Consider the following 24,636-nt stretch of genomic DNA (forward strand, 5'->3'; position numbering starts at 1 on the left):
CCCTGAACACTTTGGTTTGAGAGGAGCCCGTGGGGGCTGAGGTTGTCCTTGACGGACATCTAGCAGACACGCACTGGGTGCCTGGTGTATGCAAGATGACCTCACCAGCTCTGCCCTCCAGACCTCACTGGGAGGGAGGGGACCTTTATTCACCACCGGCTGGGTGCAGGGTGGGGGCAGGGTGTGAGCACCATCTATCTCTGGAGCCTCCTGAGAGGGGAGGGAGGGCATCTGATGCAGGCCTCATCCTGTCTGCTCCCCAACACTGCCTCGCCTCCACGCAGAGGGTGATGCCAATCACGAGCAAGGGGAATGACAGGGGCCCAGTGAGTGCTGCCCGGAGGGCTGTAAGGCACTTACACAGGGGGCCAGGAGGGCTTCCTGGAGGAGCAGGCTTAACTGAGCCTTCTGCCAACGAGCACAGGTTGAGAGCCTGCCATGTGTGCCATCCAAGCGCTGGGTTAGACACTGGGGAGGCGGGCGCCAGAGGCAGGCAGTCGCACAGGGAGCTGCAGATCTTGATGCCAGGCCGAGGAGTCGGCCACTAGCAGGGCATCTTGGAGGGTTTTGAGTCGGGGTCGAAAGGGCGGCATTTCGGACAGCTCCTCCTGATAGCGGCGGGTGGGGTGGGACGGTGCTGGCATGGGGAAACTGAGGCAGGCAGGCCAGTGCGGGGGTCTGGGACTGCAGAGGCAGGAGCTAGACCAGGCTGGGCAGTGAGGATGAGGAGATGCAGATGTGTGCAGAGGTCCCCGGCAGAGCAGGGGGCGTCTGAGGGCACCTCTGGGTTAGACACCCAGTGGTCCTGCAGCTGCCTGGTGCTGACTGAGTCCCGGAAGTGACTTCTCTGTGACTGGCCAGGCAGCTAGTGTGTGTATTAACCATTTGCTTAGTGCCCGCCACTGGGTTCTCATCCCAGGGCCAGAGATGCCGCCCTGTGCTGCTCTGGCTTCTGGGCTGGGCTGTCCTCCCCACCCTACCCCTACTTCCACACCACACCCTCCCCCAGCCCTGGGAACCTACCACCCTCGGGCTCCAGGTCAGGAGAGGCCTTAAAGAGCACAATGTCCATCCAGCTCCCCACCCCGCCCCCGCTGGTTCTCCAGGGACCTTCCAGCTTCTGCTTACGCCACCCCGCAGTGCCAGGAGGCTCATTAGCTCCCCAGCTGCCCTTCCTGCCCTGCTGTGAGATATCCACATATGATCTGGCCTTAGCCCTGGCTGTGGCGCCTCCGGTGCCCATAGGCACTTCCTGGATGGGTACTGAAGGATGGAGCCCTGGGGAGGGGCACCCAGGTGGGCAATAGAGGCAGCCCAGACCCACCTCAGGCAGCGCTGTGTGAAGAAACCTCTCTGATGAGGTATGGGGGTGAGCGAATAGCTGTGCGGATGGAGCGTCCATTTGTGGAGGATTTTGGAAGCCCCTCCATCTTGCTACCAGGAGCCCTAATTGTGGTGCTGGCCCTTTAAAGCAGATCAGGGGCTGGCTTTTGCGGGGAAACATCCCAGATTTCTGCTGTCTGCTTACAAGCCTGGGCCAGGGAGGGGGGCCACCCCAGCCCCCGACAGGGGCATTGGAAGGGCAGGTGGAGCCGTGGCATCGATTGCAGTAACCTGATCCCGCGGCGGGGAGGCTGACGGCGGCGGCAGCGCGAAGGGCCAGGGGAGGAAGCTGCCTGCAGCCGAGGGTTGGCTGGGAAGAGCTGGGACCGGGGCCGGGTCGGCAGCCGCTGCCTCTTCTCCCAGCCCATCTATTTTTAATGAGCTCCCCAGCCTTCTGCAGCGGGCTGGACTCAGAAAGGCAGACCCAGGCGGTGGAGGCCCGAGGCCCCAGCCCTGTCCGGAGCCCTGGCACCTCCACCCTTCTGGGCATGAGAGGGCGGCCCCGGGGCCCCGCAGCCCCCCAGCCGGGCTGGGCTCTCCATGCAGCTGGTGCTGAAGATGGATTCCAGCCCAGACAAAGACAGCTGGTTGGAGGATCAGTGGGAGAGCTGGTAGGGGTGTGGGGACCGGTGTGGGGGAGGGGAAGTACTGGGGCAGCTCCATGGAGCTCCGGGTCTCCGTTTGGTCTGGTTGAGGTGAGAGGCAGAGGGTGTGGTCTCCTAGGATCCTCCTGGGGCTGAGCCCACCACCTCTCCTGGGTGACCTTGGACTAGTGGGTCTCCATTCTCTATGCCTCCGTCTCTTGGTCTTACTGAAGAAAAGACTCAGAATTCTCCCCAGCTTCATTAGCAGAATTCTCCCAATGTCCCACCCACACCAAACCGGGCAGGGTCCCCGGGGCAGGGGCTGAGCAGGTGAGGGGACCAGCGGGCACCTCAGGGGATGGCACAGTCCTGCGGTCTGGGGTTGGGGCCCAGGGTTGGCCTGGGGGGAGAGGGTTCTAACACAGCCAGTTAGCGTTCCCTCGCTGAAGTGCTTTGATCTGCTTCCTGCGTTCAGGACACATCCCCCTGTCCCTGCCCCCAGCTGGGCGGCCTCCTGTTCGGGGCCCACATGCCAGGCAAGAGGATTTTGTGTTCGAATTGATAAGACCAAGGACACAGAACAGGGGCATGGTCTCTCCTAGAAGAGGCTGAAACTAGACTGACACAGACTCCCCTGCACTTGCTCCCAGGGCTTACGAGGCATGGGACTTCCTGGGCTGGGGACATGGAGCTCTCCTCGGAGGCTGGGGTGGGGCCTCTGCCAGCACCTTGGGGGTTTTGTCACTGCCGTGCACAGGGAGCCCCCCTCCAGGCATCCCTTGGAGTCTCTTCTCAACTCTCTGCCTCTTCCACGGGTGAACTGGCCTTGGCACCTGCCTTGACCCTGGGAGCCGTTTCTCTGGCAGAGCCAAGGCTCTGACCAGCTGGGCCTTCTAGGCATGGCCTCCTGATTGGCAGCAGGGTGGACAACTCCCAGTTGGGAAGAGCTGGGGTAACCTGGAGCCTCCTCTTCCACTGCCACCCTAGGAGGCCTGCCTTTTGACATGAGCCCCAAACTCTTTCCCTGCCTGTTCATTACCCCTTGCACTGGCACAGGTAGACCCCAGGTCCCATCCTCTGGGGGTTGTGATGGGCCTTCGAGGGGCTGCCCCTTGGAAGAGGTACTAGGGAGGCATCAGGGGGCCTCGGCCCGCTGGCAGCAATCCCGAGTGGTAACTTTGGCTTCTTGTCCCCACCAGGCTCACCCATGACATCAGCCTGGAGGAGTTTGAGGATGAAGACCTCTCCGAGATCACCGATGAGTGCGGCATCAGCCTGCAGTGCAAAGACACCCTGTCCTTACGGGTAAGGGTGGGCTCCCTGAGTGGAGTGGCAGGATGGGTAGGGACAGGACTGAAGGCGTCCATATCTAGAGGGGCTTTCAGGGTCTGTGTGGCACCCTCATTAAATGCAATAACATGCAGGAAACATCCAGTACAATGCTTGGCACATCTTGAGTGCTCAGATTCTTCATTTATTATTTATTTATTTATTTTGCCAGGGGCTAAGGCAGGAGATAGCTCCTTCAACTGCCCACAAGAAGGGAGAGAGCAGGAAGTCTTGAGGCCTAGGACAGCAGCAGTTAGGGCCAGAATTAAGGGAAGCCTCAGGACTACCCTAGATCCTTTCCAAAGCTGCCTTGGCAGAGGGCCTGAGGCAGAGCAGGGTGGAGTCTGGTGGAATCTGCAGTGCTTTGGGGCAGGAAAAAAGAGCCAGGGCACTCACTCCCTTGGCTACCATTGCACCAAACACACCACACAGCCTCGAAGACCCTCTCTGGCCCACCGTCCTAAAGGTCCCTCTAGAAGGTTAATCCAGCATTGCTGCTGCTTTGGGCCCCATGGCTTTGTCATAGGACAGATGGCTCTCTCGGCTCCCAAAGTTCTGACTCCTGCCAAGAGGTCCCCAGCATCTGGAGAGACTGAGTCAGATAAGGATTCCCCCTATGTCTTTTTTCTTTTTTAAATTGGAGTATGATTGCTTTACAATGTTGTGTTAGTTTCTGCTGTGAAATGAAGTGAATCGGCTATATGTATGCCTATATCCCCTCCCGCTTGGGCCTCCCTCCCACCCCACCCCCCACCCCACCCCCAGGAAGAAGGGGCCGCTAGCCAGGAGATGGAAGGCAAGTGTGGAGCTAGGTTGCAGAGCCCAGAGCTTCTCTCAGCCCCCTAGAGGGTGGGTAGCCGAAGTAGACATGGTGTTGGGAGAATGGTTAGCAAAGGAGAGCTGCCATGTGAGCTGGGATGGGGTGCCTCTATGTTGATCTCCTTTTGCCCCCAGAGATTCTGTAAGTTCTGCCAGGCAAGAGGAAACCAAGGGGTGGGGCTAACCCTCCAGTACCCTGTACTCCAACCCGCCACCCTCTGGCCAGGCCAGGAAGCGCTGGAGGCAGGGGCCACTGATTCTGGACTAACATAGCTTCTCGACTTTCACTTGCACAAGCAGAGCCTTGGAGAGGGTGGTCCTTGCAACGAGCAGGACCCTGAGGCAGTACTAGCTCGGGGCGTACCCTGTGGGGCCTTAGACAAGCTCCAGGGGGCCATCAAGTACTTTTGCCAGTGAGTCCTCACCTCTCAGGGAAGTGGGGAGACAGTTAACTGGTGGGGAAATTGGAGAGTCAGAGGATCTGTCCAAGGTGCCAGGGAGTTAATGGTAGAGCTGGAACTAGAACGGGGCTCTGAACGGGGTTCTCAAAGTTAGGCTGGCCTGAGAGAAAACCTCAGGTTGGAGGGGCCTCAGCCTGAGGACTGAGGAAGGTGGGGTGCAACTGCCTCGTCCAGGTGCCTGCCACTTGCTCCTCCCCCTCAGCATCCCTCTTCCAGTCGCGCTCAGGTCCTCCTGTCTGCACTGAGGCCCTCCTGGCTGAGACTGTTTCCTCAGTTTTCCTCCCTGCCCCCTTCAAAACCCTGTCCCCATCCCTTGTGGGGCCCGAACTCCTCGGCGACCCTGCGTCCCCATGGCAACAGCGGTGACCTCACTCTGGGCTCGGCTTACTACCCGGGTGAGGTCACTGGCCGTTGCCAAGGGAACGGAAGGGTGCAAAGAGTCGGGAAGGGGGGACAGTGGGGAGGGGAGAAATGTGGACTGCAAAAGGCGCCGCCTGACGTGGGGAGGAGGCGGCCTCGCGCATTCTCGAAGGCGCGGGAGGGCACGGTCCTCTCGCGGGGCTCCTGCTCCGTTCCCTCTGTCCCCCTCTTTGCGGCCGCGGAATGGACTCGCCCGCGTGGGGGGGCGGTGCGCGGCGGCCTTGGCCCCGCCCCTTCCCCGCCCCCTGACGCCCCTCTGTCCGCGCCGAGCAGCCCCCACGCGCCGGGCTGCTGTCTGGGGGCGGCGGCGGCGGCGGCGGCGGGGGCAGCCGGCTGCAGGCCGAGATGCTGCAGATGGACCTGATCGACGCGGTGGGGGACACCCCTGGCGCTGAGGACGACGAAGAGGAGGACGAGGAGGAGCGTGCTGCGCGGCGGCCGGGAGCGGACCCGCCTGAGGCGGAGCCCCGCCAGGAGACGGCGCCCTGCGGCCAGGGTCAGGGCCAGGGCCCGGGCGGCGGGGATACGTACCGGCCCAAGCGGCCCACCACGCTCAACCTCTTCCCGCAGGTGCCGCGGTCTCAGGTGAGGAGCCAGCGGCTTGGGGGCGGGGCTTAGGGGGCGGTGCCCCGGGGCAGGGCCCCGGGAGGTCTTCGGGGCGCCGGCCGTCTCAGGGTCCAGGCCCGGACGGGCCGGGGAGCAGGAGGGGCTGCGGAAGAGTCACTTGCCAGTCCGGAGGAGGGAGAAGTCTCGGGCCTGCGGACACCTTCCGTAGCTTCCCACGGGGGAGGTCCCTGGGGAGGTGGTCGCTGAGAGCAAGTAGCGTCTGTCCTAAGTGAGAGGGGCCGAGCGGGGCTGGCAGGGTTTGGAGCCTTGAGAGGAGAGGCTGAAGGAATGAAAGGGCTGAGAGGGGCAGTGGAAGGATTCGGGTGAAGAGAGAAGTAGGGAAGTAAGAGAGCAGGGCTTTGAGGGTGTGCAAAGATACGGGGTTCCCGGTGAAGGTGGGTCAGAAGCGGGGTCTGAAGAAAAAGTCATGTGAAGTGGTCAGTTCGGGGGAAAGTCATGGGAAATTGTGAAGAGCTGGGGATGGGGACCAGCAGCCAGTTTGAAATGTGGGCAGCTGGGGATTCCCAGAAGGCGGGGAAGAGAAATGGGAGGTGGAGCTGCTTGGCTGGGTTGGGGGCCTAGGGCCCCTGGACTGGGTGGCTGGATGCCAAGAAGGGTTGAATAGGGTGGGGGAGAGCTGGCCGGGCCCATTGTCTTCCAGGCCCAGTCTGGAGAGGTACAGAGGAGCGGCTCAGGGAGCTGGGCCTGCTGGTGGAGGGTGCAGGGGCTGCAGGGAAAGGATTGGTCCCTTTCCCAGGATCCTCTCGGGTGGGTTTTGGCAGCCAGACTCATGCATGCGAGAGCCTGTGAGGGTGTCCTCAGGGGAGGGGGCTAAGTTGTGTGCAGGGGACCTTATATGTAGGCATCGTGGAGAGGGGTCCCAGGGGGCTGAGAATGTGGGGTGGGTGGCCCCGAGATCCAGGAAGGAGGCCTCTGACAACTACATCTGTCACTCCTCTATCACGTGCTCTCGGGGGGGTGGGGAAACCATGTTCTGGATTCGTTGTTTGTATGATTCATCCCAGTCCCCCAAGCCAGGGGAGCTGCTGGGGAGAGCCTTCCTCCTGGCTCTCCTAGAATGTCCCTGCCCCTTCCCTAGGCCATAGGTTCCTGAGCTCCAGGGGAGTTGGGCTGGAAGTGGGCATCTTCCTTGTAAACCCTCCATGTCTGGGACTGGCGGTCTGGCTCTGTCCCTGGATGGCTCTTGCTTCTCCCCGCCCCTCCCCCCACTCACCACCATTCACATTGGCCATCACCACCTTTGTTGAGGCTGATGAGAGCATCCCCCTGAGCGTTGGCCAGCTTCCCTGAGCCAAGGGGGTGGTCTGTCTCGCACCAATAGCCCTGGCTGGGAGGGCTGTGACTTGCCACCCCTTCCGCCTGCTCCAGAGGGTTGGGGGTGAGGCCCTTGGCAAGTATTAAGGGGTGGGGGGAGCAGCAAATGGCCTAGGGATGGCCTGATGGGGGCAGGGCCAGGGCCTCCCTGTGCCGGGCACTGTTGAGCGCTGCTGTCACAAGGGCCTTTTGTTCCCTGCACAGGACACACTGAATAATAATTCCCTGGGCAAGAAGCACAGTTGGCAGGATCGGGTGTCGAGATCATCCTCACCACTGAAGACAGGTAAGTCGTGACCCTTTCCCTTACCTGGACCTCCACGTACCCTCAGTTCCCACTGCAGAGAGCAAACCAGCAGTCTCCAGCCTGCTGGGTAGAGGTGAACTACCGGTCGCACAGGTCTGAGCAGGCCCAGCCGCTGTCGGCTGTGGCTGGCGTGAGAGGACTGGCCTCAGAGCCTGCCGTAGGCCTACTGCCCCGGAGGCTCTATCTTGGTGTCTGTGTCCACATGCTGAGTGGAGGGAGCAGGTAGCCTCGGAGTCAGGGGCCAGGCACCTGGCTTCAGCACTGCCCTGCCTGCTCTCCAGGGGAGCAGACACCTCCACATGAGCACATCTGCCTGAGCGATGAGCTGCCGCCCCCAAGCAGCCCCGCCCCCACCAAGGATCGAGGCACCTCCACCGACAGCCCTTGCCGCCGAAGCGCTGCCACCCAGATGGCACCTCCTGGTGGCCCCCCTGCTGCTCCACCGGCTGGCCGGGGCCATTCGCATCGAGACCGCATCCACTACCAGGCGGACGTGCGGCTGGAGGCCACCGAGGAGATCTACCTGACACCAGTGCAGAGGCCCCCAGACCCTGCAGAGCCCAACTCCGCCTTCCTGCCGCCAGCTGAGAGCCGGATGTCGGTCAGCTCTGACCCAGACCCTGCCGCTTACCCGGCAAGTGCAGGGCGGCCACACCCCTCCATCAGCGAGGAGGACGAGGGCTTCGACTGCTTGTCGTCCCCGGAGCGGGCCGAGCTGCCAGGTGGAGGATGGCGGGGGAGCCTGGGCGAGCCGCCGCCGCCTCCACGGGCCTCGCTGAGCTCGGACACCAGCGCCCTGTCCTACGACTCGGTCAAGTATACGCTGGTGGTGGATGAGCACGCGCAGCTGGAGCTGGTGAGCCTGCGGCCGTGCTTCGGCGACTACAGCGACGAGAGCGACTCGGCCACCGTCTACGACAACTGCGCCTCTGCCTCCTCCCCCTACGAGTCGGCCATCGGGGAGGAGTACGAGGAGGCCCCCCGGCCTCGGCCCCCCGCCTGCCTCTCTGAGGACTCCACGCCCGATGAACCCGACGTCCACTTCTCCAAGAAGTTCCTGAATGTCTTCATGAGTGGCCGCTCTCGCTCCTCCAGTAAGTCGGCAGCAGGGAGCCGTGTGGGGACCGGGGTGAGGGTGTCCCCGGGAGGTGGCCTCAGGTCCATCTGGTTCAATGCGTTAGGACCAAGCGCTCTACCTGCCCCGCGAGCCTCAACCGGAGCTGGGACCACCCTCTCCTAGCCCGCCCCCCTCATCTACAGGTGCGGAGTCCTTCGGGCTCTTCTCCTGCGTCATCAACGGGGAGGAGCAGGAACAGAGCCATCGGGCCGTTTTCCGGTAAGAGCCCCAGGGCCAGGCTGGGCAGGCAGCAGCTGGGGACAAACCCTCCCTGCCTCTGCTGTCACCCCCTGGCCTACACCCAACCCCACCACTCAGCCCCAGGTGGACAGTGTCCACCCTCTAGGAACTCGGAGTCCAGGGACGGAGTGGATGATTTCGGAGCAATGTGTTATGCTGCCCAGAGCCCAGGACTGAGCACCTAATCTGGCCGGGGCAGGGGCCTGGGAGGGTGCCCAACAGACACCTGACCACACAAAACCCACTACCCCTCACCCTCCTCCACGTGGAAATACTCGCTTCCTGTGACCTCTCACAGTTTATCAGTGGCCCTGGTCACTTGCTCCCTGGGCTGCAAGTTCCTCCATGGCAGATGCATGTCTGATTGACCTTGGTCTCACCCCCCCACCCCCAGGGAGTGACAGGCACATGGGACGCTGTGCAAACGTTTATTGAACCAGTGATGCCGACGCAACCCCCTGACCTCAGGTGGGGAGCAGATGGCTGGCTGGAGGGGCCTGGGTGGTGAATTCCTTGTTGGGGACAGGTTTGTGCCTCGACATGAAGACGAACTTGAGCTGGAAGTGGATGACCCTCTGCTGGTGGAGTTGCAGGCTGAGGACTACTGGTACGAGGCCTACAACATGCGCACGGGTGCCCGGGGCATCTTTCCTGCCTACTACGCCATCGAGGTCACCAAGGAGCCTGAACATATGGCAGGTAGTGTTCCTTCCCCCCACCTGGTACCACTGGGTCCCCATTTGCTGCCGGGCGGACCTGTGCTTCAGATCTCAACCACCCAGGGAGGGGGCCGGGCAGTGGTGACTTCAGGTCCATTTCACAATCGAGAAAAGTGAGGCCGCCAAGTCGGGGCAGCCCTGGGTGGTACATCCTCTGCTGGGTCTGCCACTCCTCACTCCACGCTTGCTTTCCAGCCCTGACCAAAAACAGCGACTGGGTGGACCAGTTCCGGGTGAAGTTCCTGGGCTCAGTCCAGGTTCCCTATCACAAGGGCAATGACGTCCTTTGTGCCGCTATGCAAAAGGTACCTGCTCCACTGGGGAGGGTGCCCACCCCCGGGCCGGTCCCCATCCTCTCCTGGGGAGAGGGCCACCCAGCACCTCATGTTCCCATCCCTCACCCACAGATTGCCACCACCCGCCGGCTCACCGTGCACTTTAACCCGCCCTCCAGCTGCGTCCTAGAGATCAGCGTGCGGGGCGTGAAGATAGGCATCAAGGCTGACGACTCCCAGGAGGCCAAGGTGACTGCCCCGGCCCGGTCCCGCTCTCCCGTCAGACCTCCAACCTGTGCCCCTGCAGGCTGATGACCACCCTCTTCTCTCCTCCCTCCTGTAGGGGAATAAATGTAGCCACTTTTTCCAGTTAAAAAACATCTCTTTCTGCGGATACCATCCAAAGAACAACAAGTAAGAACACGACGGGGAAGAGGTCAAGGTGTGGGTGGTGGTTCAGGGCGTGGGTCCACGCGTGTGCCTGAGGGTTCTGAGCCCCCGTCCCGCCCAGACAGACTGCTGTCCTCCCACAGGTATTTTGGGTTCATCACCAAGCACCCTGCCGACCACCGGTTTGCCTGCCATGTCTTTGTGTCTGAAGAATCCACCAAAGCCCTGGCAGAGTCCGTGGGGTATGTGTGTGTGTGTGTGTCCTGCCAAGCACCCAGCCCTGTAGCCAGCCCCGGTCTCAGGCCCCGAACACGTTCCTCATGCTTGGCAGCATCCCTCAGTCCTCCCCGGCACTCGGCATGGCGTCCTTGGGTCACAGAGGCCTGGAGAGAGGGCTGGGTGGTCTTGAGGTCCGAACTTCTTGGTTGCTGGGCCCTTTCTTCAGTTGAAATCTCACTCAGGAAACACTGTGCAAAGAACAGAGCTGAGCAGCTCTGGCTGGGGGTGGCGCAGCCCCATCTGGGTACCCCGAGGCTCCAGTGTGAAAACCCTGGGTCGAGATCCTGTTCCTCCCCAGTCATTCTGGTGTGTCTGCCTGCCTCCTAGGAGAGCGTTCCAGCAGTTCTACAAGCAGTTCGTGGAGTACACCTGCCCCACAGAAGATATCTACCTGGAGTAGCAGCGCTGCCTTGCCCTCTGCATCCCCTGGGCCCTGGGGCCAGTGCCAGGACGGCTGGCTGCTGACAGGACATGGCACTGCTTGAGGAGGGGCACCTGCCACTACCAGAGGATGGGGAAGTGGGGGGCTGTTGGCCGAGGGTGGGGGAGGGTGGGGGTTATGGGGAGAGGCAAATGCAGTTTATCGTAATATATGGGATCAGATTCATCTATGGAGGACGGAGCAGGCTGCCCAGGGATTGGGAGGGAGTGGGGCTGGGGGGTGGTATTAAGCCTCTGGCCAGGAAGGGTGCCCATCCTCGGAGCGGAGGGTTCCGTCTCTTCTTGGGCCTCCCTCACTTTCCCTGCCAGGGCCTCCGGGCCTCTACAAAGCTCACGCCACCTGTGAGTGCCCACCCCCACCCCCGCCCCCAGCTCCCGAAGGGCCCTGAGCTGAGGCTGAGCCCAGCCACCTCCCGAGGGCTTTGCAGCAAGGAAAACGGCAGCAGGCAGGGGTGCAGCCCCTGTCCCCAGCCCTGTCACTTGTGTGGCTTCTGGATGGCTCCTACCATCACCGGCATGCCGGCCCCTGGCAGGGGTGCGGCCTCACAGGGAGGGAGAGCGCCGCAGGGGGCCCCGCCTCAGCAGGAAAAGGAGGCTTCCGCCCCAGCCTGGGCCCGCCAGACCCCTTGGCTGCTTCGGCGGTAGCCCCATCTCGGTCCTGTTATGCTGGCCACAACTATTAAAGTGCCATTTCCTGTTGGGACCGCAGTGGGTCTCATCTGCTTGTCTACTTGGACCCCCTCCCTTGCCCGCTTCGTTTCCATCCCAGGAAAGCCCAAGCCGTTGCTGCACAGAAGAGCTTTATAAGGGGTTCCCGTCACAGGTGTGCATCTAATACTCAGCCATGTCCAGCCCGTCCCGCTTGCGCTGCTGGGCCCAGGAGAGAGGGGGTCGAGGCCGTCGTGGCCATGGGTGCTTGGGTCGCACCCCATAGTCTAAGGAGAGAGAAGAGGGTATGAGTGAGAGAAGAAGGTACGAGTGGGAGGGAGAATCTGTTCTGCGTCCACTGAAGACGTCCCCAGGCAGATGCCGTTTGGGACGAGAAGGCCCTCAGGCTGGACCTGGGCGCCCTCTCCTAGGGCATTTCTCCCCCATCAGGTAGGGCTGGGGGCAGAGGAGGGGAAGGGGTAGGGGAAGGAGGAGATACTACCGTCCACCAGGCCAGGAAGTGGCTCCAGGAGTTCCAGGGGGGCTGAAAATTCCTCAGGAACAGATCGCTGAGGCCTGCGGGAGATGTGGGGTGCTCAGCCCAGGCCCCAAAGGCAAACCACCGCCTCCCAGCAGAGGGGGGAAACGGGCCAGGGTGGGGCCGCACTGCAGAGTCCCCACCTTCCAGGCCCCTGGCCCTGTCGAGCCCTGACCCCGTGTCCCCAGGAGTTACCTTAGCGCCTCAGGGCAGAGGAGCGCAGCCGCCAGGATGAGGCTGAGGAGGCAGCGGCTCAGCGCGGCCCTGGGGTACAGAGCCCCCAGCATGGCGAGAACCATCTTCGACTTGTGTCCCTGCTCCAGGCTTCTGCCCGCCCCTCCCCCAGCAGGACAGAACCTGCTGCCAACTCCCAGGGCCACCTCACAAAGGGTGCCCGTTCCGGGGCTCCGCGTCAGCACCAGCGCCGGGACTAGGCTGGAAACCTCCACGCTGAGGTTGGTTGTTTGATTTTACTGAGGCTATGGACCCGCAGGGGCCACACCACACCGTGTTGCTGCCATCACTGGTTACGGGCACAGGTCTCAGTTCGGACCCTGACCTCGCCTCCTGCTAGGCGGACACATCACTTCATCTCTGTGGGCCTCGCCTCCCTCACCTGTGAGGCAAGGTACACACGTGTGTACCTAGGGACTGGCACACAGAAGGCCCTGAGCAGAGGTCACAGTCACCGAACCCTCACACCTGGAGTCCCCATGGATCCCACTCAGCCTCATCCCCTCCTCCCGCCCCCACCACTGCCCCACCTCTCCCTCCCGTGCCTCCACAATCCCAGGAAGGTCCTGCCAGCTAGAGGGCCCAGAGCAGGCCACTGAGCAGAGCCTGCTCTGAGGGCCTTCCCCACGCCGCTCCCCGCAGCTTAGAAAAGCCTGGCCCCGGGACGCCACAGGCCCTGCCACCACCCCTGAGGCTGACAGGGATTTCAGGTTAGGTGGCAAAGCCTGGGACCTGGTCCCCTTGAGCATAAGCTTCCCCAGGGCAGGGACTACAGGAAGCCCAGTACTTGACACCCAGTGGGTGCTCAGTAAACACTTGTTGAATGAATAAATGCAGCGTGACGGTAGGCTGGAGACCGAGTCTCTTCACAGGCCTGCAGCAAGGCCGTGCGGCCCTCTAGTTCCTGCCCAGCCCGTTCACGCGGCGTGGACCTGGCTCACGTTCGAAGCCGCACACTGACTTCCCACTGACCACCTCCCTTTCTGTGTCCTGGACACGGCTGGCTCCCACAAGCCTGCTCAGCATCCTCTGTCCCCACCAAGGTTCCCTCCACACCCCCCACCCCCCGACCCGGCCAGGAACCACAAGTTCCAGACGTTCTGGCTCTGCCTAACTCCAAACCCCTCATTTCCTTGCCTCCGAGACGCCCGTTCTTCCTCTCTATCCACAACCAGTCCCCACGGCCTGGCTAGGTTACACCAAAACCCCTCTCCCTCCTGCCATTGTCTTCATTCAGCCCCATCCACTGTGGCAGGTCTCCAGCCACAGCGTCCTGCTCCATTTTCCACCCCTACTCACGGGCCACCCTGCACACCACCAACGCTGAGATGAGCTTTGAAACAGGTCCCCTCCCCACCGCCTCCTAAAGGCAGGTCTGAGTTTCTTGCCTGGTATTCGACGGCCCATTGGATTTGGCCCTGACCTCCCCCTCCAACCTCATCCCCTCTGCTCCCGCCGACTCCCCTCCGCTCCAGCAGGGGCTTCACCCCACTGCAACACTACGCGTGCTGTTTCTGCACACGCAGCCTCTGCTCCCAGTCTGCCCAGTGACCAACAGATGAAGTTTTACCAGTTTAAAAGCCTGCTTAAATGGAGGGTTCCCTGACCAGCGTACCCTCCGGCTGGTCCCAGCGGGCAGGCAGCCGCACTTGCACAGCTCCAATCTGACCACTTTCCCTGCACGCTTCCACCTACTGCAACAACCCAGGGCACTGATGCGTCCACACATCTGTCTCCCCTATCGTCAAGAGTGAGGGCAAGGAGCTGGGCCTGACTCATTTCTGACCGCACATCACAAGGCACAGAGCCCACTACACGGCAAGTGCCCAGCAACGCCTGCTAGGCAACCCAAGGTCACGGGTCTCGAGCGATGACCGCCTGAAGGCTCAGTACCTTCATCCCCGAGCCCAGGCCCCGAGTGGGGCTTCTCAAGAGGCACTTGGGGAAAGCAGTCAGGGAAGGGCCGGCCCCTCCCGGGGTGGAGCTGAGGCAGAGCCAACACAGTGCAGATGGAGCCCTCTTAGAACCTAAGTGGCTGCCCGTCTGGCTAGAAACTCGAGCAGGAGCATATGGTCTGCTCACAGCACAAAGGCAGCAAAGGCCGAGGAAGGGGGAGACCAGGCAGAAAGAGCAGCTGCACCATCCAAACCCCTCTCCCATCCCCAGCAGCGCGCATGGCTCCACGCAGGCCCGGCCACCAGGGAAAGCATGGGGGAGCCCCAGCTCATACCACGTGAACCTGCACCCGGCTTTCCCCGGAGCCTCTCGGGCTCCCATCCCTGCCAACCTTACCACCGCCCCGGTGTCAGCCCCAATGCTGGCTGGTGCCTGACGCTCCTTTCCCACAGCAGAACAGCCTTTTGCTCTCAAGCAGGAGTTCAGGACTTGAGGTGCCGCTCTGCACTGAGCCGGGCCCACCTTCACCGGGCTCCACCACGGAGCGGCTGGCAGGCAACAGGCCCCGGCAGGGGGAGGGGCAGACAGAGGCTCCGGCCAGAAGACACAGGGGCAGCTGTCATCCACTGTCTAGGCTCAGCCTTGTTTGTCGTCAATAGGGACCGGTGAGAGAGAAGCAGCGTTCACTCCCGCAGCTGCGGTGGCAGGCAGGTTCCCATGCTCGGTGAGGTGAAACGCCAGCTTTCTGTGGCTGGAGGAGCCCAGGTCCCAGTCCTAGCGGTGGCTTCCCAGCTCAGTGACAAGGTGCAGGCTTGTGTCTCCATCACTGGAGGATGCAAAGTCAAAAGGGTATTAGGGGAGCTCTAGTGGTGACCAGGGCTGTGTGCAGAGCCTGGCCAGGGTGGGAGCGCCAGGCACCCTGGGCAGTGGGCACGGAAAGGTCACAGGCTTGGACACTGCCAGAGTCAGTTTTATTAGGGCAGAGGGGACCAGGGGACTGAAGGGTTGAGGCACCCCCTGCCCTTCCCCACACCCCAATTGTGGAATGTCTGTCAGCCCCAACTGTAGAAATAAATTTTCTGCCAGGTAGGCAAGTAATCCATGAGTGGCCCTGCAATGACAGAGAGAGGAACAAATTCAGGGCTGAGGGCCAGACTCCAACCTGGCTCTGCTCTACCCAGGGCCCTTCTGAGCCACTGCTGCCCCAATACAGCTGCTCCCATCCACATGGCAGGAGCCCCCAACTCTCCCACCTCTTCCCCCAGCATTGGCAGCAATATCTGTCCTCGTTTACAGACAAGGAGTTTCAGGCTCAGAGCAACCACACGGCTGTCCAGTTGTACATGCTGACGGCCCCAGCCCAGTGCCTCTCTGCTGCGGTGGGATCTCCAAACAGGCTTCTCCAGCAGGCTTCATTCCTGCCATACAGTCTCCACCCACAGAAGCCAGTCTCTTACCACTCGAGAAGCTGTCACCCACCCAACCTGACCTCCCGGGCTCCCTCTCCCAACTGTGCCAAGAATCATATTACAAGGAGACAAAGAGAAAACAGGGTGATGGGCCACACGTGAGATCCGACACACTCAATAATCATCACATCTCCGCCCCATGCTTACTTGTGACCAGGCCAATGCCTGGGACATGGTCTGCCAGCAGCTGGAGCAAAAATAGGATCTTGGCCCTGCAAGAAAGGAGCAGGTTGAGTAGGCAGTATGGGTCCCTGCAAACCAGGTGCTAAGAAGCCTCCACTGACTACCTGACTAAAGGCAGCGCATCTCCGAAGACAGAAAGTCACTCTGTGGATCAAGGACATCCTCCAGGACAGAAGGACGAGACCTCTGGTCCTGCCATCCCCCAGCCACAAGCCTGGAAAGCTCACACCTCAGCCCACAACTGGAAAGCAGCCGGGCTCTAGACACTATACTGTGTGACAATAAAAAAAGGGGAAGGAAGATGCTCTCTTCCCAGCCTACACCCCAGAGGCCCCTCAGCACCCTGCTCCCTGTTCTCTGGGGAAACAAATTTCTCTGACGGGTTTCTGGACCACCCTTCTCAGTCCGGGCCACTGCCCTAAGGGTGCTGGACTGGCAAGGTCAGCAGGAGACCGAGCCAAACTGGAGGTCTGCAGCCTGGGAAGCCACCTCTGCCATTACCATCTCCCAACCCCTCAGTTTAATGAGATACTGGGGCTATAATGTTTCCTCTGCAGAGTGCAAGCAATCTGTAGCGGGGAGGTCATATGATCCAAATAAGTCTCCAGAATGTTTCCTCTAGAGTATGGAATAGGACTTGGCTTTAGCACCTTATGAGCTTTATAAACTTATCTGAAAATAGGAACTGCCAGGCAGTTACTTTCACTCAGGTGGTTATTAAACATGACCTAAGCTTACTTTCTATTGTCTCAGAAAGTAAACAGAGGTTGTACGGACAAAACGTTAAGTACGATTGCAACTGAACACTCCAGACTTTAAGCAGCATACTTGTCGTGACCTGGACAGAGGGGGTCCCGGGAGCCTCCAGTCTGTCTCACAGCCCCAGTCGCTGTACAGGGACCCCTCGTCAAATCTCGGTCTGACCTCAGGAGAGGTCTTTGGGAGACTCGGCCCCAGCAGGCCTCTCTCTGTCTGGCTGTGGCTGAGAGCTCTGGACCCTCACAGGGGATGGAGTGAGGGCTGGGCAAGGCAGGGACGGGTCAGGAGAGTACACGGACGTGGAATCTGGCTCTGCCACTGGCTAGTGGTTCCGTTTCAGTTTCCCAACCTCTTTGAACCTCAAGTGTCTCCTGTGAGAAGTGGGGTAATTCCAACTATTTGAAAGGACGATGGGCAAGCGAGCCGAGGATGTACTGACAGAAAGTTCACGCCCATGATCCCAGTGGCCCTGCCCTCAGCGAGCTACCTACCAACAACAGCTTAAGCTGCACCCAGGGCGGACGGCCCCGAGAAATCAGGGAGTGACCGCACCAGGAACAGCACGTAGTGGGTGCTCAGTGAACCCAGATCAGGAAAGGAGGGGGGAAGGGAAGGCGTGAACAGGGGTGGGGCACCGTGACCCACTTCCCTCCCCTCTGCTTCGCCGAGGGTGGGCCCTGCCATTCTAGGGGCCGGATCCTTACTCGGAGAAGCGGTCGTAGAACGGGGAGCGCAGCAGGTAGTAGAGCAGCAAGATGGTCCGGCGCCGCAGCTCCAGCCGTTCCCTCCGGGTCAGGCCCTTCCTCTCACTCAGGAGGCTCAGGCTGGGGGGAGCGGACAAGGTTAGGACCAGCAGCAAGAGGAACAGGGACCCCAGCCTGCCCAGGTGAGGCCAGGCCTGCAGCACAAAGCCCGGCAGAGGGAATGGAGCCCCCAGGCAGGCCCAGGCTCACCTGGTCACATCCACGACACCAGACAGGAGCCAGGGTGTCCACGACCGCTGACCCCATAGGCCCAGGCTGAGCACTGACGGCCAAGGTGTCAAGGATGTCTCCAGCACGTGGCCCGGCCCTGCCCACTCCCGTCTATTCCGCCCCACCCCAGGCCAAAGATACAATGCAGCAGGGGCCGGGCAATGTACAAGGACTCTGCGATGGTCTCCTGCAGTCCCAGCGGGGTGGGGGTGATGCTCAGCTCCTCGTGCTGCTGCCGTCCCTCCCGCTGCTGGGGGGCTCCCCAGTGCCTTGAGTGCAGGGACGGAGCTAGAACACAAACAAGGGCAGCAGATGAGCAGCCAGGCCCAAGCCGGGGCGGGGCAGGGGGAGGGTGAGCAGTGACGAAAGCCAGGCCCTCAGGCCCATGCTGACCTCAGCACCGAGGTGCCGCATCCGGCTACATCCTACACTTACTGTCCTGGAGAGTTCGCACCACTCGCTTTGAGCGCTTCCCCACATATGACTGCTCCCGGCTGCCCGGGCTGCGGTCACCATCTAGAAGGAACAGACACAACGTCTTACTGTCAGAGGGACATGTTTCCAGCAGAGCCTGCAAAGAATGTGCGCGCAGTGAACGCCTGTGGGCTAAGGGAAGAATGGATACGCTTGTACTAGAGCAGAAGCTAAGTCAAGGACACCACAGCAGAAGCTGTGGCTGGGACCTGTCCACTGTGGGGAGCATTCTGCAGCCCTCCCCAGCCTGAGGAAAGGCCGGTAATCACCTGTGGCAGACGAGCCAGCCAAGAAGCAAGGCTTCCCAGGCTCTGGAACAAGGCAGGGAAGACCCTTGGTCTATGGGGACCACAGCACCAAAGTGGCCATATTGGCACTTCCCTGGCAGTCCAGTGGTTAAGACCCTGCACTTCCACTGCCAGGGGCGTGAGTCCAATCCCTGGTCAGGGAACTAAGATTCCGCATGCCGCGCTGCACGGCCACACATAAAACAAAAAAAACGAAGGGCTGTATCTTCTCAGTGCTTTGCTTTCAACATGACCATGAAGAGAAGGGAAGAGAAAGAACTGCCCCCACCCAAGGTCAGGAGAGTACGGCCCAGAGGCCAACAGCTGATGGGCCCAAAGCCTTGAAGGGACAGATCTGCTGGGTACCCCGCCTCATAAAGCTGCGCTCTTGATACAGAACCAGGCCCAGAGACAAGACTGGCAAGACCCCTGCCTCCCACTGATGCTCTGTGCCCTCTTCTTGCAGCCCACAAAAAAGAATGAGGATTCTGACGTCAAAAGTCCTGAGTTTAAGATCTAATCCTGCCTCTGACCTCATCATTCTTTTTCTTCTCTAAAATACAGGGTGATGAAAACAAAATGAGTTGACGAGGACGGATGTGCTCCACAAATGACAATGCCATATTCATGTTGGTCAGCTCTAATCTACAGATCAGTCCCATGCCCCGTTTCACTCCAGAGCAGGGAAGCAGCTTACCCTGGGACTGTGCCTGGGTCTCCCTGTCCAGCGGAACGATGGGGGGTGAGGTCTGGAGACCAGCCTTGAACCAGATCAGCAGGAACATCCGCAGTACAGCCCTGGGTTGGGAGTACGGCGAGGCTGGCGTGGGGAGGTGGCTAGCCAGCAGCGGGTCAGGATTGCTCTGCTGAACACCATCTGTACAGCTGGCCTCAGGTACCCCACCCAGGGCTGGCCCCCCACATTCCCAACGTACTTGGCCAGCTGGATGAGGGCAACGACGAGCCAACGTCCCACTTCGCCCCACACCTTGGCAGCCCCCATCTCCATGAACACCTCCACGCACTCCAGCACGCTCAGCCATGTCAGCAGCTTTTGCTGGGACAGGGACTGCAAGAACCCCAGGCCAATAGGTCAGGGGGCACCCCCTAGTTTCAGCCCCTCCCCCTAGAGGACACCTCTGACGAGAGATGTGCATTTTCCTCCTTCCAAGACTAAGTGTGTAAGCCTGAGTCCTCCTGCTGGGAAAGGCTATCCTACCCTCCGACACCCAGTCTCTTCACCTGATAAGGGCACCTGAACACTTCACCAAATGCGACGGCTTGAGGCTCAGACGGATGCAGCCTCATCTTGTAACTCTATGAGATCATAACATGAGCTACCCACAGGGGCTGGTGGTTACTAGTTTGTTCCCGAGCCCCATGCTTCCCACCCTCAGGGCCTGGCCCAATTCTTACCACAGGTAACTTTCTTCGAAGCTCCTTCCGTAGGATCCCGTCGTTGAGCAGCACAAGCAGGTTAGAGGCAGAGTACACTGAGAGGTAGAGTGTGGCCTTGAGAGGCTGGCTCTGTAGCCTCTACCCCCTCACCTTCTCCCTAGCGCGGCAGGGATCACCTGTCACCTGCTGTGCTCAGCCACCCACACACTGTGGAAACCAACATGTCTCCACACCCACTTCCTCAGAACTCCACACTCCCCAAAATGATCTCTCAGGTGGGCGGCTGGAGCAAGAAAGGATGGTTTGATCTCTATGACAAAACAGCTACTGCCCTGCTGGATAGCACTGGTCATCCAGCTGCCCAGAAGTGCCCATCATGCTCCAAACAGACACAGATGTGCAGTCTCACTTCCTGGCCTTTGCTCTCTCTCTGCAGCCTGTCCCTGAAAGTTTGTTCCATCTCTACCTTTCAAAAGCTAGCTCACCCTTTCAGGACCTGTACCTCCTGTACTCACTGGGTGAACACCACTGAGGCAGTTACAGTCTGCGGAGTCTGGAATCTGGGAGATCTGGGTTTGAATCCTGGTTCTGGGACCTTCAGTGGCTGTTCCTTAACCTCATTTAAACTTCTGTCCCCTTAACTGGACAATGAGGACCACAGCAGTACCCACCTCACATGACTGTAGAGAGGATTAAGTGAGCAAAAGCAGAAAGGGTGTTTCGCTCAGCCTCCTGACCAGTCAAGGTCCCCAGACACGTCTCTCAACTATGGAGACATACATGGAGGACCTAGGATAGTGGACGCTATACCCTTGTCTGATTCAGTCACTGAACAGGATGAGCTAACGGGAAATCTGAAACGGGGTGGTCACCTCTCTGGGAAGCCCTTCCCCACCCTACCGCCCCCCACTCTCCCCAAAGCCCGGCTCACCCAGCTCTGACAGCTCGTGCGAATCTGCGAAACGACCTGGGGAGAAAGCACAGAAGGAGGCGTCGATGAGAGTTTGCCTCACCACGCGGCTTCGGGTCCCTGGACGTTCCCGCCCTACGCCCTACGGGAACCTGGAAGGAACTTCTCAAACAGAGCTATCACTACCCTGACTCCGCAGGGAAGGGGGCCAGTGGGGTCAGAGTCCCGAAGGGATTGGTCAATGGTCAGGGTGGCACCTGCCAGCAGGTAACTGAGGCCCCGCACTGCCGTCTCCAGCTGGGCCGTGGCAGCCGGGTGACGAGTCACGTACTCCTGGTAGAGGAGGCCCAGGAGCCGCAGCTTCTCCATCCTGCCCTCGGGACCGATAGACCCACGGACCTACAGCGCGACTGGCTACGGCGCCCTGCTTCCTGCGCACTCCTTCCCGCTTCCGGTCTTAGGCCCGCCTCTGCGTTGCTTAACTTCCGCGGGCCAGAAGAATGGTGACTTGAAGGGCCATTGAACCACTCTTCACCCCATTTCGTAAATCACCCCCCACCAGGGTAGCGTTAACCAACTCCGGGCCTAATCTCGCCCTCCCTACTCCTTCAGGTCATTGGTTAACACACTCTGCGCCCCCGACCCCAACTTTCCAAACCGGCTCTTCCGCCTTCCGGGTTGGCTGTCCTTGCGCCTGCGCAGTTATAGCTCCAGGAACGCTTCCCGCGGCAGTCTGAACAGTTCATTCTAGAGTGGAGACCAAAAGCCTAAGGTCTTTCCAATAGAACGCCGACAGGCTCGAACGGGAGGACTGGATTTTCAAGAGCTGCGAGGTAGCGCGCAGAAAGGAGCCTCCGTCAGACTTGGGGAGGTGCGGGGACAGCCTAAGGACAGTCGGACTGTGTGCAGGCGCGCGTTTGGCAAGTTGCCTTGTCTCCCGACCCCCACCAGAGGTAGTGCTGGGGAAACTGAGGCAGCGAGGAGTCCAGCCTCTCACGCACTCACGATCCCCTAGCCAGCACCGTTAGTGCCTCGGCTTTGGCCCCAGCACCCACATGGACTGTGCCCCCCTCCAAAAGCGCCCACCCGCAGACCCATCTTCACAGAGAAAACCCTGGCCCGGGCTTCTGCTCTCGGCTCAGGGTGACCTTAATCAGGACTTTCCCTTCCTTGGGCCTCAGGTTTCCCCATCTGTAAAATGGTTAGAGGGCAGACTTGGTCCTCGAACTCGGGATCAACCTCAAAGCGCTTTTCGGCACTCGGGTGCACCTTCCGGCTCTCAGTTTCTCCCCAAGAAATAGAGGCTTCTCCAGGGAATCTCTTCCAAAACGGGACAGCCTCCCCGAAAGGGGCGGCGGCGGGAGAGGAGCGCGCAGAGGTAGAGGGAACGGATGCTCTGGAGAGGCAGCCGCCGATTGGCTGTGGGCAAAGGGGCGGGGCATAGCTGGGGCCGCGGGGCTGCGCCGTTCTGGTACTCTGAGAATAGTACTGTACTACATTGTTTTACCTAATCCGCTCCACCAGATACTATCTCCACAAGAGGAGAGGATCCGCTTAAGAACGCCCAGTCAAGACTGGAATCCTGGTCTAGTCTGACCACAGAATCTAGGCATTTTAACACAGCCACCAAGAAACCACAGGTCATCCTTGCATTCCCTCCTGCAAGCCTCTTCCCCAGCTTAGTTTTCTTCTATATCAGGTGGGGAATCGAATCGTAACTGCCCTCCCCACCCATGCCAAGGAATGAAAACTCAGAGCCTAAGGAGAGGCAAAGGTCCTGGAGAACAGAGGTGGCGGCCATGGGCATCATCTACACCATTTTTCACCACTTCCTGGGTGCCAGGTTCACTCACACTTGACTCCTCCTAGCAACCTGTCTAGGTTGGTGTGAGCTACTTTTCACAGATGGGGAATAAGAGGCCCAAGGAGGGGAAAGGACTTGTCTCAGGAGGTCACACACAGCATGGCACTGGCCAAACAGACCACAGTGAGAGTCTCCTGTGATAGGGCCCTGTCTCCTACTGTCCACAGCTCAGCAAGAGCAGCGACTGTTGAGGCCACTTGGTCATGAGTCAAGTTAGCAACTGGGATTAAGACCAGTGCTCAGGGCATTTAGCGTGGGGCTCTTTCTCCCTTCCTCCCTACATCTCATCATCTTAATGAACTTGTTCCCCAAACCTCATCAGTGGTACTCCTCTAGCCCCTCCGTCTGCGGCTGCGGAGAGAATGAGGAAGGGAACGGTTTCTTCCGCACTCCCAGGGCTGTTGGTTCTGTGCTTCTGGGGAGGAGAGAGGCACGGAAGACAGAGGAGCAGCACACCGCCCCCCCCACCCCACACCCTTGAACAGAATATAAGGGACACTGGGGCTGGAGCCTCTTTCTCTTCCCTCCCTCAGGCTGGTAGCAGCAGGGCTGCCTGAATTTCCTCTTCAGATCCTGTGCCTGATTAGGTCTCAGAGACAAAGAGTGGCCGTGTGTGCAGGAGGTTCCCAGGGCAACCCCGCCCTACTGGGCCCCTGCCTGGATTTGGTCACCTGGCTGGGCTTTGAAGGGCCTTTGGGCAGGTTGGACCTGATCCTGCCTCCTTCACTCTGCCCTGAACCACAGGGGAAGAGAGCTAGACCAGTCCGACAGGTCTAGCTCAGATGTGGACATTGAGGCTCAGAGAGGGGGCCTGACTAGTCTAAGGTCACACAGCAAAGTCCTGGGCAGAGCTGGGTCTCGGGCCTAGAAGACCAGCACCCTTTCATATACCCATGCCTATCTTGCTTTCCCCCTCCACACCCCAGAAGAATTTCTCAGAGGCCCAGCAAGCATCTCAGCACCTCAATGTCCCCTGAGTGGTAAGGTTGAGCAAGGGGTGGGGCCAGCACTGTGAATGACTACCGTCACTCTGCAGACCCAGCTCCCTCCACAAACTCCCTGGTCAGGCCCTCCCCTGTACCCTATCTGCTCTCTTACATCTAACCCCCCCAGTCTCTGTTGAGGGGCTTGGGGAGGGATTCACCCACACCCACCCCATCTCCAGGCTAGAGATGAGGATTAGGGGACTGGAGGCTCAAAGCTCCAGACGCATGGGTGGACCCTACATCCCCTCATGTCCTCTCAGTTCCTACATGTTTGAGGAGCCACATCAGTCTCCATGGTAACCACTGCCCCTGGCCTCCAAAGGCCCAAAGCCAGACCTTCCTTGCAGACTCCCCATTTCCCAGAGAAAGGCATCCTGGCCTCAGAGCAGGAGGCTTGGGGGGAGGGAGTCTCAGGCTGGGCTGCTCTGCCACAACTTCTTTTGCGGCTGGGGCCTCTCAGACCCTCACTTTTTATAGCTGGAAGCTGGGCTGAAGGATACAGCCTGAAACCCTTTCCAGGTCACAGTGAGGTCCAGTGAGTCCCATCCATGTTCAGCACATACTTACAGGCCCTGGTTGGGTGCTGGGGTCCCAGTCCAGGGAGCAGCTACCTTCTAGGGGAGACATAGGCTATAAACAAGTCAATAAGGTCAACTTGTAAGGAGTGCTAGGAAAACAATATAAATCAAGGGATGTGAAAGGAGAGGCCTACCTTGTGAGAATCTGACAGAAGCCAGGCAGGATTCTAGGGCAGGAGACCCTTATGGAGGAGCAGCTCTGGAACTCTGTCTGAAGGGTAGAGCCGCAGGAGGGGCCAGAGGGTGTTCTAACAGGTCACTTCAGCTCTGCGGGGAGAATCATGCCTGTGTCACAGGACTGATGTGAGGGTTAACTGCAATGAGGCTGTGGAACCTCAGCATAGGTCCTGGCACAGAAGCATACACGCTCAGTCAACCGTGGTTGTTTGTTCGCAGCCCAGAACGTCCCCTAACCTCTCCAGGGCGGAAGGTCGGGGGTGGGGTGGGGGGGGAAAGGAAGAGATGCAGGCCGGGCGCTAGGCACATTCACGACGGTCTAGTGAAGGGTTGGGGATCCCCGGCCCTGCCCGGGAAGCCCAGGCCGCCTGAGTCAGTGAGGCCCCTCGCCAACTCTTGGGCAGGAGGCGACCTTCACAAGGCCGCTTTATGCTGCCAGGACACCTGGACTGAGTGGGGGTGGAGCAGACGGGGAGGAAAGCGGGGACTCCAAGTGCTCCACTGCTCTCCTGGGCGAGTCTCGGCCGGCCCCTCCTCCCGCCCCCTGAGCAGGTGT

The 24,636-nt window shown here is 60.2% G+C and overlaps 3 protein-coding genes across 9 annotated transcripts; 1 reads left to right on the forward strand and 2 right to left on the reverse strand.

Moving 5' to 3' along the window:
• The first annotated feature begins 1,923 nt into the window (after positions 1-1,923).
• MAPK8IP1 (mitogen-activated protein kinase 8 interacting protein 1) lies at positions 1,924-11,413 on the forward strand. Its single transcript, XM_032641191.1, has 12 exons — positions 1,924-1,994; positions 3,167-3,272; positions 5,270-5,581; positions 7,142-7,223; positions 7,526-8,338; positions 8,505-8,580; positions 9,128-9,300; positions 9,516-9,625; positions 9,728-9,844; positions 9,939-10,009; positions 10,129-10,227; positions 10,592-11,413. The coding sequence occupies exons 1-12, from the start codon at positions 1,924-1,926 to the stop codon at positions 10,662-10,664; spliced, it is 2,103 nt and encodes a 700-aa protein (XP_032497082.1). The 3' UTR covers positions 10,665-11,413.
• C8H11orf94 (chromosome 8 C11orf94 homolog) lies at positions 9,016-12,619 on the reverse strand. Its single transcript, XM_032639717.1, has 4 exons — positions 12,087-12,619; positions 11,856-11,929; positions 9,751-11,640; positions 9,016-9,582 (listed from the first exon to the last, which is right to left on the reverse strand). Exons 1-3 carry the CDS (start codon positions 12,188-12,190, stop codon positions 11,537-11,539), a joined length of 282 nt encoding a protein of 93 aa, XP_032495608.1. The 5' UTR covers positions 12,191-12,619; the 3' UTR covers positions 9,016-9,582; positions 9,751-11,536.
• Positions 9,016-24,288, reverse strand: PEX16 (peroxisomal biogenesis factor 16). 7 transcript variants are annotated; one of them, XM_032639710.1, is made up of 14 exons: positions 24,038-24,287; positions 23,893-23,955; positions 22,654-22,754; positions 21,134-21,222; positions 20,497-20,532; positions 19,584-19,660; positions 19,103-19,236; positions 18,865-18,965; positions 17,842-17,922; positions 17,548-17,694; positions 17,386-17,458; positions 17,137-17,256; positions 15,638-15,702; positions 12,668-14,847 (listed from the first exon to the last, which is right to left on the reverse strand). In XM_032639710.1, exons 2-14 carry the CDS (start codon positions 23,950-23,952, stop codon positions 14,705-14,707), a joined length of 1,227 nt encoding a protein of 408 aa, XP_032495601.1. In that variant the 5' UTR covers positions 23,953-23,955; positions 24,038-24,287; the 3' UTR covers positions 12,668-14,704. The 7 variants fall into 7 exon arrangements, with proteins under 7 accessions (XP_032495603.1, XP_032495601.1, XP_032495602.1 ...); XM_032639711.1 differs by lacking the exon at positions 12,668-14,847 and adding an exon at positions 14,971-15,132 and having other exon boundaries at positions 24,038-24,281; XM_032639712.1 differs by lacking the exons at positions 21,134-21,222; positions 22,654-22,754; positions 23,893-23,955; positions 24,038-24,287 and adding exons at positions 9,016-9,582; positions 9,751-11,929; positions 20,733-21,127 and having other exon boundaries at positions 14,418-14,847.
• Between the last annotated feature and the right edge of the window lie 348 nt (positions 24,289-24,636).

This window comes from Phocoena sinus, chromosome 8 (assembly GCF_008692025.1).
Source record: "Phocoena sinus isolate mPhoSin1 chromosome 8, mPhoSin1.pri, whole genome shotgun sequence".
NCBI lineage: Eukaryota > Metazoa > Chordata > Mammalia > Artiodactyla > Phocoenidae > Phocoena > Phocoena sinus.

What these genes read in the sequence shown, in the direction of transcription:
- PEX16 (XM_032639710.1), bottom strand. Translation starts at nt 23,952, where the DNA reads ATGTCTCCCCTAGAAGGTAGCTGCTCCCTGGACTGGGACCCCAGCACC. An exon ending in CCAGCACCCAACCAGGGCCT is followed by an intron (nt 22,755 to 23,892) that starts GTAAGTATGTGC and finishes TCTCCTCCCCAG; the next exon opens with AAGCACAGAACCAACAGCCC. An exon ending in GGTGTCGTGGATGTGACCAG is followed by an intron (nt 17,257 to 17,385) that starts GTGAGCCTGGGC and finishes CGCTCCCCCCAG; the next exon opens with CCTGAGCCTCCTGAGTGAGA.
- MAPK8IP1 (XM_032641191.1), top strand. Translation starts at nt 1,924, where the DNA reads ATGCAGCTGGTGCTGAAGATGGATTCCAGCCCAGACAAAGACAGCTGG. An exon ending in CGCAGGTGCCGCGGTCTCAG is followed by an intron (nt 5,582 to 7,141) that starts GTGAGGAGCCAG and finishes TTCCCTGCACAG; the next exon opens with GACACACTGAATAATAATTC. An exon ending in ATCCTCACCACTGAAGACAG is followed by an intron (nt 7,224 to 7,525) that starts GTAAGTCGTGAC and finishes CCTGCTCTCCAG; the next exon opens with GGGAGCAGACACCTCCACAT.
- C8H11orf94 (XM_032639717.1), bottom strand. Translation starts at nt 12,190, where the DNA reads ATGGTTCTCGCCATGCTGGGGGCTCTGTACCCCAGGGCCGCGCTGAGC. An exon ending in CTCTGCCCTGAGGCGCTAAG is followed by an intron (nt 11,930 to 12,086) that starts GTAACTCCTGGG and finishes CATCTCCCGCAG; the next exon opens with GCCTCAGCGATCTGTTCCTG. An exon ending in ACTTCCTGGCCTGGTGGACG is followed by an intron (nt 11,641 to 11,855) that starts GTAGTATCTCCT and finishes CTCTCTCCTTAG; the next exon opens with ACTATGGGGTGCGACCCAAG.